This window comes from Ursus maritimus, unplaced genomic scaffold (genome assembly GCF_017311325.1).
Source record: "Ursus maritimus isolate PB19 unplaced genomic scaffold, ASM1731132v1 scaffold_8, whole genome shotgun sequence".
In the NCBI taxonomy this organism is placed as follows: domain Eukaryota; kingdom Metazoa; phylum Chordata; class Mammalia; order Carnivora; family Ursidae; genus Ursus; species Ursus maritimus.
In genome coordinates this window covers 31,709,439-31,729,173 of record NW_024426996.1, presented here as the reverse complement: position 1 = coordinate 31,729,173, position 19,735 = coordinate 31,709,439, and the positions used below count along the sequence as shown (strand labels likewise).

The following is a 19,735-nucleotide window of genomic DNA, read 5'->3' as shown; positions in this document are numbered from 1 at the left end:
TCTCTCTCTCTCTCTCTCTCTCTCTCTCTCTCTCTCTCTCTCCCTCTTTTCCAATGTCCTAGCATGGACAATTTCTCTAGGATTGCAAAGTAAGTTTTTAACTTCTTCCTATCCTCTTCACTATTCCTTCTAAGAGAAAGGGTGATGGCTCCATGAGTTTAGGGAAAGCAGTTGAATACATGTGGCTGAGTCCTTTCTTTTTCTTTTGAGATCTGCTTCTCTGCATATGTTTGTAATCTTTTCTGCTCCTACTTTCATAGGGTACATACTCTTGAGTCAGAGTTTCCTACCCACCAGTGAGAGTCTGGTTTGAGCCCGCTTCTATCTTTATCTCCTTTACTAGAAGTTAGGTTGTTCTAAGTTTTGTATGCCATGCAGATCCAGACTGTATAAAAATCAAAGTAAAATGGGGGTGGGTGGTAGAGGAAGACCCATTGTGACTACATATCTAAGCTATATATTATAGTTTCACTTTAGAAACTTAAGCTCACCTTTATTTTCCATCTGTATTATTTCTTTATAAATAGTTTACTTGTTTGTGAATTCAGAAAAGAGGAAGAAAAAGAATTATTGCCTTTTGCCCTCAACAACTATTATGGCAAAACATGCAAGAGTCGGCCTAAGAGACAACTCAGGGAAGAAGAAATTGAGAAAAGGTAGGAAACGTGAGGCATACATTTCTGATTTTATGCCCTCAAATTTTAAAATACAGTTTATAATACAGTATTGGGTTTTTGCTATGAATTTTAAAAATTATGCTTTATATTTACATCATATCTACCCATACCTCCTTAAGAGCATAGGTATTATGCAGGGTTAATGACTATAAATATATGTGTTTTTTCTTATAGTACACTGCAGTCAGTACTGAGGGTCAAGAACTTAAGTGTTTACAACACTTTCAAAATGTCCTATGACTTCATCTTTTAATGCTGTGAAACCTAGTGAAGCTGATGTTAGACTATATGGCAGTAGTCAGGCAGCATAAACTATTTGGCAGCAGCAGAACACAAATAGAGTGCTCCCTATACATTTCTAGCCTCCATAATCATGACTGCAGAATCAATTGTCATTGATTTACACGTAAAATTGCAACATGCTTTTCTAAAAATTGGATAATTGCAGTTGCTAAAATGAAAAAAAGAAGCAGCAGCAGAAGAAAGGACATTCTTTATTCATTACTCTCACCTTTTCAAAATATTTGATTTCATACTCCAGGATGATTCCATTCGGACGATCTGGCTCTTGCCAAGATAAAGAGATGCTGTTTTTTGCAATCTTCCCCTTTTTCACATTGGTGACTGGAGAAGGAGCTGCAAAATAGTGTAAATGAAGAGTAGCATGATTAACAGAGCCCTGAAATTACAATGAGATATAATGTAGTATAATTACTACATTAACAATTTAGCAAGAACTACATTAAAAATTAAATTTTCTTTTAACCTGAAAATAATTTTACTTTCTCTATATAATAAAAAATTCTACAGATTGTAAACTGTTTTACAAATATAAATCAGGTATCTTGAGAATTTACTTAAAACTATAGTCACATAGAATTTTAAGTATACATTTTCTCTATAAAGTTTAGAAACATAAATGTACTATCTTACTTTTCTTATAGAATAAAGACATTCCTGATGACCTTATATATCTTCCATGTTTCTAAAGTTATTGACATTGTATAATATATATCCCATTATGCTAGTACACATGATTATCTATATTACCATATTTTCACAACACTAAGGCTCTTTTAATGCTTTTTAATCATGTGGGTCCTATAATCATTAATAAAATCATCAGTTGAATATAGTGGGGGTTGCCTTCAAAAATATGTTATTAAACTTGTGGTATTTCTTGAAAACAATAGCAGATAAAATAAACATTTTCTTAATCTGAAAGTTTTTCGTCTAAGATAAGGAACAAGAAAAGGATGTCCACTCCCACAACTTTTATTAAATGTAGTATTAGAAATCCTAGCCACAGCAATAGCCAAGAAAAAGAAATAGAAGTCATCCAAATTGGAAAAATGTAAAAGTGTCACTATTTACAGATAACATGATACTAAACACAGAAAAAGCTGAAGACTACCAAAAAAGCTACCAAAATTAATAAATTATTTTAGTCAAGTGCAGGATACAAAATTAATATACAGAAATCTGTTGTGTTTCTATACACTAGTAATGAACTAACAGAAAGAGAAATTAAGAGAACAATCACATTTATAAATACATTGAAAAGGATAAATACCTAGGAATGAATTTAACCAAAGAGGTGAAAGACCTGTATCCTGAAAACTGTAAGATACTGAAGAAAGAAATTAAAGACAACACAAATAAATGGAAAGATATGTTATGCTCATGGGTTGGAGGAATTAATATTTTTTAAACATCCATACCACCCAAAGCAATCTACAGATTCAATGTAATCCCTACCAAAATACCAATGGCATTTTTTATAGAGCTATAACAAATAATCCTAAAGTGTGTACAGAATCACAAAAGACCCCAAATAGCCAAAGCAGTTTTGAAAAAGAATAACAGAGCTGGGAGTATCACACTACTTGATTTCAAACTATACTACTAGGCTATAGTGATCAAAACAATATGATACTGGAAGAAAAACAGACACATAGATCTATGGAATGGAATAGAATAGAAAGTCCAGATGTAAATCCACACAAATATGGCCAATTAATTTATAACAAATGAAGGAAGAACATACAATGGGGAAAGAACAGACTTTTCAATAAATAATGTCCAGAAAATTAGACATGTGAAAGGATAAACTGGACCATTATCTTATGCTATACACAAAAATCAATTAAAAATGAATCAAAGACTTGAATAAAAGATTTGAAACATAAAACTCCTAGAAGGAAAATAGGCAGTAATCTCTTTGATGCTGTTCTTAGTGATATTTTTTTAGATACGTCTTCTCTGGCATAAGCAACAAAAGCAAAAAGGTAAAAAGAAAAAAAAAATGGGACTGCATCAAATTAACCTTTGCACAGTAAAAGAAATCATTTGCAAAATGAGAAGTCAACTCATTGAATAAGAGAAGATATTGTAAGCCATATATCTCATAAGAGGTTGATATCCAAAATATTCATACAACTCAATAACAACAACAAAAGAAAACATAACCTGATTTTTAAAAAATGGGCAGAGGATCTAAATAAACATTTTTCCAAAGAAAACAGATAAATAGTTAACAGGCATATGAAAAGATGCTTAACATCACCAATCATCAGAGAAATGTAAATCAAAACCACAATGAGACACCACCTCACACCTGTCACAATGACTATTATCAAAAAGACAAGAAATAACAAGTCTTGATAAGGATGTGAAAAAAAGGGAACCCCTGTGCACTGTTGGTGGATCAATTGGCCCAGCTGCTCTGAAAACAAAATGGATATTCCTCAAAAAATTAAAAATAGAACTATTATAAGATCTAGCAATTCCTCTTCTGGGTATCTTTCCAAAAAAAAAGAAAACACTAATTTGAAAAGATGCATGCACATCTGTGTTCATTGCAGCATTATTTACAATAGCCAAGACATGGAAGCAACCAAAGTGTCCATCAATAGATGAATAGATATAAAAGATGTTGTATATACTTATGTGATATATATGGTATATATCTGTGTACACACACACACACACACACACACCAGAATATTACTCAGCTATAAAAAATGAAATCTTGTGACAATATGGATCAATCAAGTAAGTAATATACTAAGTGATTTGTCACTTGTCATTTGTGAAAATGTGGATGGACCTAAAAGGTAGTATACTAAGTGAAATAAGTCTGACAGAGAAAGACAAATACTATATGATTTCACTTATTTGTGGAGCTGAAAAAAAAAAACAAAACAAACTAACAAACAAAACAGAAACGGACTCACAAACACTGAAAATAAACTAGTTGTTGCCAGAGAGCTAGGAGAAGGAGAGACGTGTGAAATAGGAGAAGGGGTTTAAGAGGTATCAACTTTCAGTTAAAAAATAAATAAGTTATGGGGATGTAAAGTACAGCATAGGGCATAGAATCAATAATATTTCAATAATTTCATATGTTGACAGATGATAATTTGACCTATGGTGGTGATCAGTTTTTTAAATTTTTTGTATTCTGCTATGTTAGTCACCATACAGTACATCATTTGTTTTTGATGTAGTGTTCCATGATTCATTGTTTGCATATAACACCCAGTGCTCCACGCAATGCATGCCCTCCTTAATACCCATCACCAGGCTAACCCATCCCCCCAACCCCCTCCCCTCTAAAACCCTCAGTTTGTTTCCCAGAGTCCACAGTCTCTCATGGTTCCTCTCACCCTTTGATTTCCCCTCTTCATTTTGTAATGTATAAAATATATTGACTCGCTATCTTGTGCACCTGAAACTAATATAATATTGTATATGCAGTTATAGTTTAAAAAAAGAAACATTTTCCTTCATTTCCATCTCCCCCAAATATTTTATTAGAAGTTACAAATACTTATGATGTTCATTGCTATCTGTCAGTGCCTATTGAATACTTTTCTGATGAAAATAGAAAAAAAAATCTATGCTATTTTAATGTGTCTGGATTCCAAACATATGGATATTTGATTCAACATCCATTTTGTCAATCTGTAGAGATCTGTATAGATTCTGGGCTTGACAACACAAATATGTATTGACTACTATTTTTCTTGATGTAGATGATCTTTATTTTTGCAATTTTTAGTTTTGATTAAGAGAGACCATCATGGACTAATGGATGCTGTGTGTGTGTGTGTGTGTGTGTGTACGGAGAGAAAGAAGTCATGTACATTACATAATATGTATATGTATAATGCACATATAATAAGGTAGAAAAGATGCCACTATAGTGAATAGTGTATAATTAGTTAATAGTGTATAGCCCTATCTGAACAGTATTAAACATGTGGTGAGATTAAATTATATATATATTAAATACATGTAATTTATATATTATATGTACAATATATATGTAATATATTATGTAACATTTTATATATATAATTTATTAACTCAGGAGTAGAAGACAAATCCAGAATTGCATACAAGGATCAACATCATCTGGCACTCTGCATCTTTTCTTCTTCACCTATTGCTAGCTGTGCCCCAGCTTTCTGTTCTTAGGGTCCTTCAGACACACTTTGGCCAAAGACCTTGGTATAAGCATTCTATCATTCAGAGGTGCTTCTCACCCTGACTTCTCTCTCCCTCTCCTGTGGTTTTCACACTGAGACCTTTCTTGTCCACTCTATGACTGAAGTAACCAATTCCGACCCTTACCTCTCCTCACCATGCCCTCTGCTCTTTGGTGGTTTTATTTTTCTCCTTAGCTCTTGCCCTTGCGCTACCTGATATACATATCTGGATGTAGATTTGCTTTCTTCAATCCTCTCAAGTAGAATGTAATTTTTATGAGGACAGAGATATTGTTTCTTTTATTCACTGCTGAATTCCTGGATCTGGAACAATGCCTGGGACAGACGAGGGTCCAATAAATATGTATGGAATGAAGGACTGGTAAAAATCAAAGTAATAAATACAAAACTTTTTAAAAAGTTTGCTTTAAACCTTTTAAAATAAAAATTATTTTATTATGTCAACAAAATTAACTATGAAACTCAAGAGTGAAGTCTGTCTTTCAATAAAATTAAAATAAATAGAAACACATACGACCTGTAAGAGAGAAAAATTAGCTGTCTAGTGTTTTATATACCCATAATAGGGTGATAATGATTTTGGTACTTCAATGTGTACTTTTATTCTTTCAGTCACAGAGCTTTGTGATACTCAGGTTCTGAGGGTTCATATTTTCAGCTTTATCTTGTTTTCTTAAACATGTCCAGTTCCTCAGAATTTTCTGCAGTACTACAGAACACACAGTGTGCATATAAAACCAATTGTCTAAAAGTATTTGAAATTGCATTTTGTTTACTTCCATGGAAGTTGTAATTGACTGGTAGTTCTTACAGCATATTTTGATATAGGTTCAAAGTCCCTATTGATTTCCTGTTTAGGGAAAAGTCATGCCATATTTACCGCTACGGACACAGCATTGAGAAGACATGGAAACAAGAAAGAGCAAGCTATGGGCCCCATGTTTCATAGAGTATTTGTAGCAAAGTAGCAAATATACTCAAGTAGAAACAGTAACAAGTTGATGGTAACATCACTTTTCTATTCCTAAATTGAATTTAACATGTATGCTCCATGAAGGTAGGCATTAATTTGGTTTAGTTCACTACTATAAAAAAATTACCAGAAAATTACTTGGCATCTAGAAATTTAAGAAATATTTGCTGAGTGGATGCATGCATGTATGAATGGGAAATACATACATCATGTATCATTCAAAACTGCGTTTGTCTCATCTTAAGTGCAAATAGTAGGATCTTATTTGGGGATTCGTGTTTTATCTTAAAACATAATTGAGGCACCTGGGTGGCTCAGTCACTTAAGTGTCTGCCTTTGGCTCAGGTCATGATCCTGATCCTGGGGTCCTGGGATTGAGCCCCATGTTGGGCTCCCTGCTCAGCAGGGAGTCTGCTTCTCCCTCTGCCTCTGGCCCTCCCCCACACTGGTGCACATGCTGTCTCTCTCTCTCAAATAAATAAATAAAATCTTTAAAAAACCTTAATTCTTTAATAAAATAGTTGACCATTTCAAAGTGAAGCTATCAAATAAATATTAACCTAGGTATAACCAGCTTGAAGTGGAATGCTTCGTTTTTTACTCATATTTATCAAAGTTAAACAGAATGTGTCGCTTTCAAAACTACTTGATTTTAAAAAAACACCATTGTTTTCCAAATTCAATTATCTTAGAGGCTAAACAGTATTCTTTACATCTTGGTCAGAATGGGGAGAGAAGACCATACTCAGTTTAGAACAGTTCAGGAATAAAGTTCAGTAATAAATTCCTCTGTGACAAGACCATCGCTGCCTCATTTGGGGAAAACTGATGAAAGTGGGGACACTGACAGCTCCTGGGGGCATAACGATGATGCACAAATTGTGAATGGCAGTGCTTTACTTTTGTCAAGTATTTTACAGATATTATGCACATTGAAACAACTGTAACCAGATTTGTCAGCATCAAGGGCATGTTTAATTTATCTTAGTCATCTTCCCCACTGATAGCTTTTGCTCTACCCACTGAACCTTTTATTAAGTGAGCCAGAAACAAAATGAGAATGATGACTTACAGCATTTCTGCTTGTGAAATTTTGTTGCCATAGGGTAGGAAGCACAAAAATACTAAAGAAACCAAGTTGTGATTAGAACAAAATAATGTACACAAATTCTGAATTTCACATTTTGGATCTGTGGAAACATTCCAAATTGTTTCTGCATTACAGCTTCTATAGTGGACCTGACTTTTAAGTACCAGTATAATAAGCAAGATACTGACCTTTCAGGCTAGTAATAGTTCCCATTATGGGCTAATGTTTTTGTCTGTTTGCTTAATTTTATTTTAGTTTAAAATAGTTTTACATTTATAGAAAGATTATGAAGAGAGTATAGGAAGTTCCCATATATCGCACACCTAGTGTCTCCTATTAGGAATCTTACAGTAGCATATATATTGTACATGTGTCACAATTCATGAACATACTGACACATTATTATTCACCAAAGTCCATACTTCAATGAGATTTCCTTAGTTTTTACCTATTCCCCTTTTTCTGTCCCAAGATTCCATCCAGTATACCATATTACACAGTATAGTCATCACGTCTCCTCAGGATCCTTTTGGCTGTACTACTTTCTCAGACTTTGTCTGATTTTGTGATTTTGACATTTTTGACTGGTCAAGTATGAGACTATCTCTCAATTGTTATTGATTTGATGTTTTTCTCATGATTAGACTGGGGTTATGAGTTTTTTGGGGGAAAGACTACAAGGGTAAAATTCCATTTCATTACATCATATTAAGGATACACACTGAAAACATAACATCACTATTAAGTCAACCTGATTGCCCAACTATAGTAGTGTTAATCAGGTTTCTCCACTGTAAAATTATTCTTTTTTCCAGTTTTCTGTACTGTAACCTCTGGGAGGAAGTCACTATGTGCAGCCTACACTTACAGAGTGAAGAGTTGCACTCTACTTCCTTGAGGCAGGAGTATTTGCATAAATTATTTATTCTGCACAGGAAATTCCCCATTCATCCTTATTTGTTTTGTTTGTTTGTTTAATCATGTATTTATAGCAATATGGACACATCATTTTTTTTATACTTTGGTATAAAATCTAATGCTTTATTTTCTAACTCAAATTGTTAAAGCTTTGACCATTGATTACTCTTTCAGTTAGCTCCTATGTCTCTTTGACATACCCCTATCATTGTGGGTTTGTTAGTTTGCTTTTTTTCCCCTATAGTTTCTTTTTACTCTCTGGCACTACCAGATCAGATGCTCCAGGCTTATCTTGCTTATTTACTGTCCCAATTCTAGAATCAGTCCTTTTTCCCGGGAGCGCTGGCTTCATTTATTGGAGAATGTTTTTAGATCTGGATGTGTTCCTTCTTACTGGGGTGTCATTGCTTCTCCTTTCAGGGGACAAAGCTAGGAAATAAATGTGTTTATATCAACCTGTATATATCTATAAATATATACACATATGTATACACATATATATGTATATTAAGCTAAACATGAGTATATGCTGCTGTTACCAACTCTAATCAGTTGCTACACAGGTCATTCTTGCTTCCACACTACTTATCTGCAAACTTGCACTCCAACAGTTGTTCCCACCATCTGCCATTCATTTAATTAATTGTTCAATTCTAGTCTATATGTCTAGTGTTTAAAGAATTGCTAATCCATATCTGTTTGACTTATTGATAATGATATTATGTAGAAATATCTAACATCTCAGCAGCTCAAACAATGATATAAAAAACCCTGCCATCATTGTAAAGCAGGCCATGCTAACTCTTCAAATATGGAAATCTAGTTTAAGGCACACTGTCTTCACATGGGAAAGAGTGACATGACACACATAGCTTTGAAGTCAAACAAAATTGACTTCTAATCCTTTGGCAGCCAACCATTTTCTAACCGTGTGACCCTGTTTAGGTTACTTAACCTCTATGAATGTCCTTTTTATATTTAAATAGTAATAGTGATAAAACTCATCTTTTTGTAAGGCTGAAATATGATTCCATTTGTATAATACCAGGTATAGGGTGGGTGCCAAATAAATACTGTTTATAATAATATCAGTTGTAAAATAACAGTGTCTAAGAAGACTTCAATAATGCATTATCCATAATTCCTTAAGCCTTCCAACCTGCATCAAGCAAAATTATCTGTAGCCTCTTTTCTGAACTTGTCACTGCTCTAAATATTGGGTGAGATCAAAAGGCAAACATCTATAGAGATAAGATGTTTTTATATTCTATGTCCAGTGAATTTCATGAATCTATAGTAATAAATAGTTATAGGTAAACTTCCTTGATAATCATAGATTTTTATTGCACTAAAATGTGTTGAATTTTTAAGTTTTAAAATGACTAATAGTTCACTTAGTATAGAATGTCTATAAAAATGTCTTTAAAAGAGAATGATGAAAGCATAAAACTTAATTGTGTTAAATGGAATAAGAAAATACCATTCATCTGTCACTGTAACCAATCCTATTTGTGTAGAAAAAAATAAATTACAGATAGAATCACATGTTGGTTACTTGTATTTAAAAAATCATGTATCTCCAAAAAATAAAATAAAAAAATAACATATCTTCATGCATGTGACTTCTTTACCTATATTTGGGGTCTTAAAGCTTTGAGAAAAATAGCCAAGACAACACTTAAATCCTCAGTCTGTGACAGTCCATGAGTGGTTAAAACTTTTTCAGATGGCACTTCTTTTACTTTCCTACAAAAGTCCCTCCTCATGAATAATGTATTAGTTTATTTGCACACAACTTTTAAAAAATACAAGTATCTAATATCTGATTCCAAGGTCAAAATTTGGCCAGGTGGGTTGTCACTCTCTGCCAGCTGGAAACAACCACTTATCTCTGCCATGCACAATTCATCATATTTAGGGGCTTCTTGTTTACCAGGCAGGTGTGGACCAGTTTTTCCTAAAAATACAGATTATTAGGTTTCTTTCCAGGAAATCCTGACTCAAATGGCCAGACTCAGGCCAAGGATTCCCTGTTTTTAATAAAGACTCTCTAACTAAATCATTTTACCAGTGAAATTTGGGAATCAGTAAAGGCAAACCAGGCTAAGATTCATTATTCATTTAATAAAATTATATAAACTTAGAAAACTGAAGTTAAAAACTGGATCGGTGTTGATGTTTTGTGAACTGCTATTGTCTTCAACCTTCAGCTCACAGTTATTGACTGTTATATCCTGATCTCTGTTACCATATTTGCCTTTCTTCATTTGGGTATTATTTTTTCTTATAGTTGATATTTTCCTGATGCATTAGTATTTTATGTAAACTGATTTGTTTGTTCATTTTTACATAATCTAGTTTAGTTCAACTAGAGTTTAATCTCCATAAAATCTGAAAACTCTTGTGCCTTTTTCATTTTGACCTGGTTAGTCATGAGAACAGTCTCTGGATGATACTAGATCCTTAAAGTCTTTGGTCAGAATGCAGATGGTCAATGTTCTTCTTTCTGTTACAATAGATCTGTTTGCATTTTTTAGAGTGCTAAATAAATGAAGTCATATTGTATGCATTCTTTTTCGACTGGCTTACCAAAGAACAGGAGGAAACTGCTGGGAGAAGTGGATATGCTCACTATGTTGTTTGTGGTGATGTTTTGTAGGTGTATACATACATTAAAAGTTATCAAGTTGTGCGCTGTCTGTGCAGTCTATTATACATCAATAAAGCTGCTAAAGGTTACATGTTTGTGTCTGTGTATATTTGAGATGGCAACTTATAACTTATAACTGCTCCATCCTTTTTGACTACACCATGATCTTTCTCCTAATTAGACTCTCTCTCAAATCTTCCATGCCTACAGTAATTTCTTCTAAGAACGGGTAATTATGTCTTTGTTCCTTATGTAGACTGAAATACATATTATGAAAATTAATGACTACAATCTCTTTCTATGGACTTGATTTTTTCCCCTTTGTATTGCACCATACTTTGATGGTACAATATAAAGGAAAGTGGAAATGTATAATAAGTTATAATTGATTCATAACTAAAATCAATTTCCATAAAACTAAATGGTAAATTTTTCAATGAATTCCTGTAAAATAGAATGAAGGTATAGTGAAATAAGAAGAACACTAGATGTCTAAGCTAAGCACTGACAAACTGATACTATATCATTTTCTATCCTCTTATCATGAGCAAGTATAACTCTTTTCTGTTGAAGTTGATTCATCCTGAAGTTAAATAAACTGAGGCTATTTAACAATTCCTATTTGATCTCAATCTTGCATTGGTGCCATCTGTTGGACAGTGATACCCACACAGTGGGTCACTTTGTGCCATTTCTACTTTAATAATCAGGCGAGCACACTGCAAACATACTTAGAGCTCTCCCCAAAATGCCAAAATGCATCAAACTGAGCTTTTAGAGCATGTGAGTTAATATTTGGGTAGTGTTGAGAACAATCCTGCAAACAGAAGAAACTATGTCAATTTTAGAGCTTTAGAGTACACATCTATCATATGAAGGTAAGAAAATAAGTCAAGAAACTACATCTTTTAAATAAGTGAGAAATGCAGTTGAATTAAATCATAAACATACCTGAAATTGTTAAAATGAAAAAGGCAGATATTTTGAAATACATACACATCCACTAAATATTATATCATATATCTTGTCTTTTGTATTATATAGAGGGTATAAATTATGCATATATGTATATATATACACACTTATTCTATACTTAATATATAGTTATCACTACATTGTCATTTGATACCTCTGGACAAGGAAAATAAGTGCAGTGCCTTCTCAACACACCTGGTATCCATGCTTTCTTCTAAAGAAAGAGGGAATTTTAGTGGGTTCTTTCTCAAATAAAAATTCAATCTGCTCATTCAGACAAAACTTACAATCACTCCATTTTAAGAGCCTGCAATTGGATCTTTTGATATATGATCTTAGTGAAGATTTGAAAGATCATTCCACAAAAACCTGGCCTTAAATGTCAGTAGTTCTAGAGAGATGATATCCTTAAAAAAAAAAAAAAAAAAAAAAAAAAAGAACCTATGAACTAAAATGTCCCATTAGGTAAAGCGTGTTTTTTTTCAGACTTGAAAATCATAAGATATTGAAAATTAATTGTTTTCAGTGGGAAAGAAAAGCAACTTAATTGCAAAGAAGTAATTTTTGGCATGATCAGACTTAATAGTATTAAACCATATGCTTCAAATATCATTTTGAAGTCACATTCACAATGATGTTAATTAGAAAAGAAAATGGGAATAATAAAAATAGAGAACTATGCACTGGTATTTATTGTAACCATTTTCCAAAACAATCATGCAAATTACAAAAACAAATATTAAATATAACAGTGTGTAAAATGACAACATGACTCTGGATAACAAAATTAATCCCACAGCAAATAAATTATCATAGAATTTGTTTTCCATTTATTGCTTATTACCTTCTAATAGAATTTTTAGTATACAAACTGGACTTCGTGTCAATGATTATTTAATCTCAAAAACCACAGTACCCATTTTATGAGAAATAGAGTTTAAACAATTTTTATAGTACCCTTTTAAAATAAAATGAAGTTATATCTAGTAAATAATGCAGCCCAGCTGGAAAACTTTAATCAACACAGTATTTATTATTCAGTTACATTATATTCAAGGATATGTAGTCCAATATATAATTTTCAATATTGTTTATCCTTATTAAACCTCAACTAAAGATATGACATTAAGTTTTATAGGTGGATAAATAGTAATTAGGTCAACACACTCTTATAACTCATGTTCTGTTTTCATAAAAAATAATTTCTTCTTATAAATATGCACTATAAAAAGTCTTAACCACAGAATAATCCACCAACAGTAACAAAGACATACTGTGGAAACTTTAATTCAATTCTTAATTACTTCAATATTTTCACAATCTAAACTAGTCTGATCTAGCATTTTGAAGAGCAAAATAAACACATCATAAATATAAATAACTCATGTTTTTTTTTTCTTTATCACTTCCCATTGGTCTTGATTTTATATAGGTATGCAAGCAATAAGAATTATTTAATTCAATAGGAATCATGATAAAAAGTTATCGTTTATTATTGACTGTTTTAAAAAACAGATTAGATTCCTAGTGTACCGTTAAAGTTCAAGGCCATCACATCTTCTTTCCCTAAATATCTCCTCTCTGAGGCCAACTGCCAAAACTACTTTAAAATCTGAAATTGTGCCAGTAGAAACAAACAAACAAACAAATTAAACTTTATGACTACAAAATAACCAGAGAGAACTGAGTGGTACTTATCAGCTGATTTCATAAATATCCCAATCACAATATCTTTAAATAGTATAATTTCTAGCAGTAACATGACAGCCTATAACTAGAAAAAATACAAGATTAATGATCACAGCTAGTCAATCTTTTAAAGTCCAGAGGAAAGCCAAATCAAGATATTCTGTTCCAAATTAGTAATATTATTAGATATTTAATTCCTTGGCCCGTACCATGGGACTAATTTTAGGGAATCAAACCCACATATACTTCAAGCTCTGGAAAAATCTCAGCCAATATTCAAGTTGCACGTAAGCCCATTTTCTACTTACAGTGATCACAAAGAAATTTTGAAAGCCGACAAAATGTAGCACTATACATTTGTCATCAGAAGTTCAAATGGCGTAAGGTTCATATTTTTTTGTTCCACTGGAAAAATAGTTTGTGCTTGTATTTACCAAAAAAACAATACTAAATAACGAAAGAAATAAAAAAATAAGAGTACAAAATTCTGGCTGTAAAATGCCCAAGATGATACATTTTGTAAAAGTTGCACTTTGTCACATATTGTGTCTAATCTGAGTTGCATAACCTAAAGCAATGGTTCAAAACAATTTTACCTACCATAACACATCTAAAAGAGCATTCAAACATGTGAGAACTCCCTATATACACTACCATACCAATGAAACCCGAAAATTTTCTTCTGGGGAAAAAGCACCAAGATAAATCGCAATCGCCACAACCATTAGTGGTACATAGGTAATGACTGCTCTCCATGTGCTGCACCACAGATAAGATGAGCTATGGATTTTGAGCAATTTTGTGCATGCCAGGTGCAACTCAGTCTTCACCACTCAGAAATGTGCAACTAAACTCTTCAAGGCAAATATTATCATAGAGAGAGACATGAATATCCTCTAATCTGTATATATTTTAAAATAGGTTTTTCACAAGCTTTGATACTTCATGGTAAATAAATGATACCTTGCAAGTAGTTATAGTAGAAAAGCAGGGTCTGCACTGTGGAGTAAAGAATAGGGACGTGGGGGTTTCATGTAAATCTCTCCTTTATTTGTCCCAGCACATTCCTTTCCCTAAAACTCAAACCACCCACCTCTTTCTCTGCCACAGGGTCTTTTAAGAGACCCCCCAGAGGGGAAAAGATTAGTATCAGAAATCCTCCACTCATCTTCCCTTCTTCTCTCATATTATTACTAACTAATATGTGTCAGCGACTAGTCACTTGGACTTTAGCAATCAACAGCTCCACATGTCCTGACAAGTGATCATAAAACTGGGATATTACAAATAAATTATTTAAGAAAATACTATATACCACAGATACAAAAGGGAAACCATTCCCCTGAGAATCTATTTACCTGCTTCCCAGACTATATAACTCTTGAGTACAGTGAGTGGCCTCATTTGTCTTTGTATACTCTGTAACTAGAAAGAGAACAAGCACATGGTAGGTGCTCAAGGGGGAAAAAAAAAAAAGAGATCCAATCAATCAAGGAGCCAATGAAACAGAAAACGGCTACAAGATATTTTTGACAAGTGGTAAAGGTGTAATATCATCATTAAAAACATAATGGAATCTTGGTTTTTTAAAATCTATACGTAAGACTGACAAATGGCATTTTTTTTTAAGATTTTTTATTTATTTATTTGACAGGATAGAGACAGCCAGCTAGAGAGGGAACACAAGCAGGGGGAGTGGGAGAGGAAGAAGCAGGCTCATAGCCGAGGAGCCTGACGTGGGGCTCAATCCCATAACGCCGGGATCACGCCCTGAGCTGAAGGCAGACGCTTAACTGCTGAGCCACCCAGGCGCCCTGACAAATGGCATTTTTACTGTTATGTTAGCTTTTATTTAAAAGCCAAAGGGGAGTAAACTTGAAAAGGGACTTCATAACATTATATTACAAGTTCAAGTCTGTCTTATGAAAACAAATGAAACAAGAATAACCAATTCTTGTGAATAGCAGGAAGAATTGGGACAGGTGAAAATTACTAAGAATTGCACGAAATATAATCTAATATGCTCTTCAAAGACACGGTTATACATAATTGACTATTATAACATCATGTTTGTAAATGCAGAAAATCACTAGAGATATAGAAGTGAAACAAGGCAGAGAAATTTGTGATCCAACAAAATCATTCAAAAATACTGGAAGCAAGGTTTATTTGCACCTGTTTATAGTGTCTATAGTTACTTAATGGAAGCAACCGTCAGAAGATTTAATACTCTCCGGTTGAGAATTATCTTCAGTAGCCCTAGATTGCTGTGTTGAGTTCTTCTTTCAATTAAACTCTTCATCATTTTTCTTCATTCATTGCCACTAGTCCATTAATTTTCACTTCTTACTATTGCTGTTATATCTGCCTAGGGCAGACTGTGTCTCGTTTTTCGAGAAAGTAGGTAAAAATAGTATATAAATTCATAAATTTATATATAATAATATATAATACACAAATACATATGTAAATGTACATGTGCACATAAAAATGTATCCATAAGTAAATATGTAATGCATGAATATATTTAGCGCATCTATATTTTCAGTACGAACAGCTCATAAGCAGTGGAGTTAGGATTTAAACCCAGATATGTCTGCTTCTAAAGATAATTCACCTGCTGTTTCTATATACAACGAAGCATCCTTCTTTGAATTAATTTTACTAAGCATCTCTTTATATAGATATACTTACATATATACTATATAAACACAGATAATATGTACTGATATACTATATGTATATAGATCTGTATATATGTGTATTTTATACACACACACACATGCATATAAAACAATTTCACCTTCATATTTCAAAGCATCATATGTAATTAAGTACCTAACTTAAAGCAAAATAAAGAAATATTAGGTACAATTTAAGACTCAAATAGATTCACAAAAATATTACATGATACTTATTTTTAATATAGTTTTCTGTATTTTGGTGACCTTAAAAATGACATCAATAATACAAACATATTACTTGTTCTGTAACAATAGAATCCAGATATAAGGACTTCATATTAAAAAGTAATACATACATAACAAAATATTCAAAAGTCCTGTCTAATTATTAGAACTTTATTTGGTGAAACGAAGTCCTAAGACCATACCAGTATCTTTGATATATCCTTAGAATGTATTATGATAAACATAGTTTGGCCAGAATACAGGCATATAATTTTTGATTTCATTCATCCAGACAGCTAGACACACTGACACGTTTTAACACAGCCCTGCCACATCCTATTGTATTACTTTCCTGTTACAGTTACAACTATGACATACTTAATGGCTAAAAAAAACCTACAAATGTATTCTCTCAAAGAGGTTAAAAGTCTGAAATAAAGTTATCAATAGGGTTGCATTCCTTCTGAAGGTTTCAGAAGGAAATCATTCCCTCCCTTCTCCAGTTTCTCAAAGCTGTTGGCGTTCCATGGCTCTAGACCCTTTTTCTACCTTCCAAGCACACCACTCCTGCTTCTGACTCCATAGACACATCTTTCCCCAACTCTAACTATTGGTTCCTTTTAAAAGGGCCCTTATAATCATATTGGGCCCACACTGCACACAGGATAATCTTTCAATCTTAAAATCCTTGACTTAATCACATCCACAAAGCCCCCTTTGCCATGTAAGGTAGCATATTCAGAGATTTCAGGGATTAGGATATAAACATTTGTGGACCCATTATTCAACCTATCACATGTATACATATTCTGATTTTCACCATATTTTGGGGTTTAACCTGTATCACTTTATAGGCTTTGCCTTTCCACGTAACGGTATGTTTTAAAGACATGTATTTATGAGCACGTCTCTATTATGGAACTGTTAAATGCACCTGTCAAATTATATTTTATGTACACATTTCCAAACACTTTCCATAGGGTTACTTAAACAGAGCACTTTAATATCTCATTTGAACTCATTTATGCAGGGTTTTTTTTTTTCTTGAAAATTCACCTAATTCTCTTTGAAACCTTACCAAATATTTTAAAAATACATTCCTTTGCTTCACCTCCAAATCACTTTTCCATTCATCATGTGCCTTCCACAGAAATTACTGCAATCTTCTATCAACTGTTCAAAAATTCTAATGGAATAAGCAGAAAATTCCCCCTTGAATTAAATTGTAATGTTGAAACTAAATGATTACTAATTTTTGTAAAACCCTGAAGTACCCAATCTAGGGCATGCTCTGTTCAGAAATAGTTTTTGTGACCTTTCCCATTTTTTCTAGAAAGTGTTGTAACCAGACACAATGCTTTATTAAGATACAGTAATTAAAACGAAACATATAAATGACACAACACAAAAAATACGGGTTCCTATAATTTCCACGTTACCTTCCTTGTGTGCAAATTGTGGTATACGTAAGTAAAGGAATTTACCATTAACAGCCAATATTACCATACAAGGACCACATAAAAGAAAAGGCAAATCACTTATAATTTCCAAATCCTGACTAACACTTGGTCATAAACTAAATATACAACCTGGGCAAGTTCATGAACACTCATGATGCTTTTTTACCATGTATTAAATCCCAACTTACTGCCATTGAGAATTTAAGATTTCTGTTATAGGTGTTTGAAATCAGTACTCGATTTGTATCCACCGTTACAGGTCTCCTAGCACAGAGAGGAAGAAGTTGAATTAATTAGACCACACATATGGGCCAAGAATAATATTTGCAGCATTTAGATGAAGAAGTATGCTTGAAGGCATAATAGTCCTAATAGTATTTATATGGTCTTTTTCATTTTCAAAGGATTTTTAGAATGTAGAAGAAACTAAGAAATCAAAATATTACACACCGTGGTACTGATTCACATGACCATAAGGAGAGAGCTGGGATATTCAATTAGATTGACAGATTCTAGAAATAGTCTCAAGCATTTTTCTAGATGTAGGCTGTTTTGCTCTCTATTCTTTGTTCTTTGTAAAGTTCTTATGTTTGCTAAAATCCTCAGATCAGGGAATAAGGAGAACTTCCATTCTAGCTCTGCCACTATCTTAGCATTAGGAGCAAATCACTGAGCCTTTTTCTGTGTAAAATTAATGTGCTAGAGCAGCATATGTCTGCTGTTTTCTCCGACACTTAAAAAAATTCGACAAGCACAGAAAGAAAGAACCGGAAGGAAAAAGAAAAGTTCAACTCGAATTGATCAGAGAAGCCCTGACACGTGGTAATGTGACTTGACCATCAGTCTAATTAAATACCTGCATTAGTGAAAATTACTTAATCTAAAAGATTTTTAAATATGATTTATTTCAACACTTGGATCCTAATCATTTATTATGCTGTTAGAATTGAATTAAAACATTCTCTCACCTGAAGGTAGACACTATAATATTCTCAATGAAGAAAGATAACAACAGTTAATTATGTAATAACTGTCTATGAGAACAAGTTCTATTTGGTGAGACACACTTAACTGTTTTAGATGACAGATGCTTAATTCAACCAACAGTTATAAGAGGTGGGTCATTTTGGGCAGCTTCATCTCTTGAGGCAGAGTTGTTCTGATGAAATAAAATGGGGAAATTTGGAGGCTTTATACAAGTAATTTTAACAAAATGATTTGTATTCTTCAGATACAGTATTTATTACTTTGGAGAAATGTTTGTTTTCTGATCAACTATTGTCAAAGTCGACTAGTGTAGTGCTACAAAGAAGCACCAAAAAGTGTAACTAATCAAAAGCGATACACAGTTTCTTTGAGGCACTTTCATGTTAAACCTAAATCCTTTCTCTTCTATTGTAGAGCTCTTCTGTACTTAGACAATCCAATGTTCTATTGCCTTATTATTAAATCATTCCCACATAAAATTATGCAGGGATTGATGGGGCAATCCAAAGAGTCTGATAAAACAAAGACGAATTGGCACTGCATGTGTGTAAGAAGTTCACTAATTTGAAACAAAATTAAGTATTTCTCATTTCAGAATATGGACAAAATTCAGTAAAATATTCTTGGATTCAGCAGCACTGTAGCTATTTTTAAATGTACATATTTTAAACAGCCAAATCAGCATGAAATCATCTGAATATAGGAATTACCACAACCATAACTAACTTTGGCTATTTAGACATGAGATTATCTATCCATAACTAACTTGCACCTACTGGGACTTAGAGAGTTTAATGACTTTTTGATCAATTACATAATGCTTAAGGTTGTTTTTTCCTCATAATTTAGTACTCATCTCTTTTCTTTTTATCCTCTCATGAGTAAATGGTACC

The 19,735-nt window shown here is 33.0% G+C and overlaps 1 protein-coding gene across 4 annotated transcripts in view; it reads right to left on the bottom strand.

Annotated features, from left to right (window-relative positions):
- Positions 1–19,735, bottom strand: part of EPHA5 (EPH receptor A5) — a 334,944-nt gene that overhangs the window by 91,447 nt on the left and 223,762 nt on the right. For all 4 annotated transcript variants that reach the window (XM_040625400.1, XM_040625402.1, XM_040625401.1 and 1 more), the window contains exon 6: positions 1,189–1,313. In XM_040625400.1, coding sequence (XP_040481334.1) covers positions 1,189–1,313 — 125 coding nt within the window. The remainder of the gene's footprint in view (positions 1–1,188; positions 1,314–19,735) is intronic.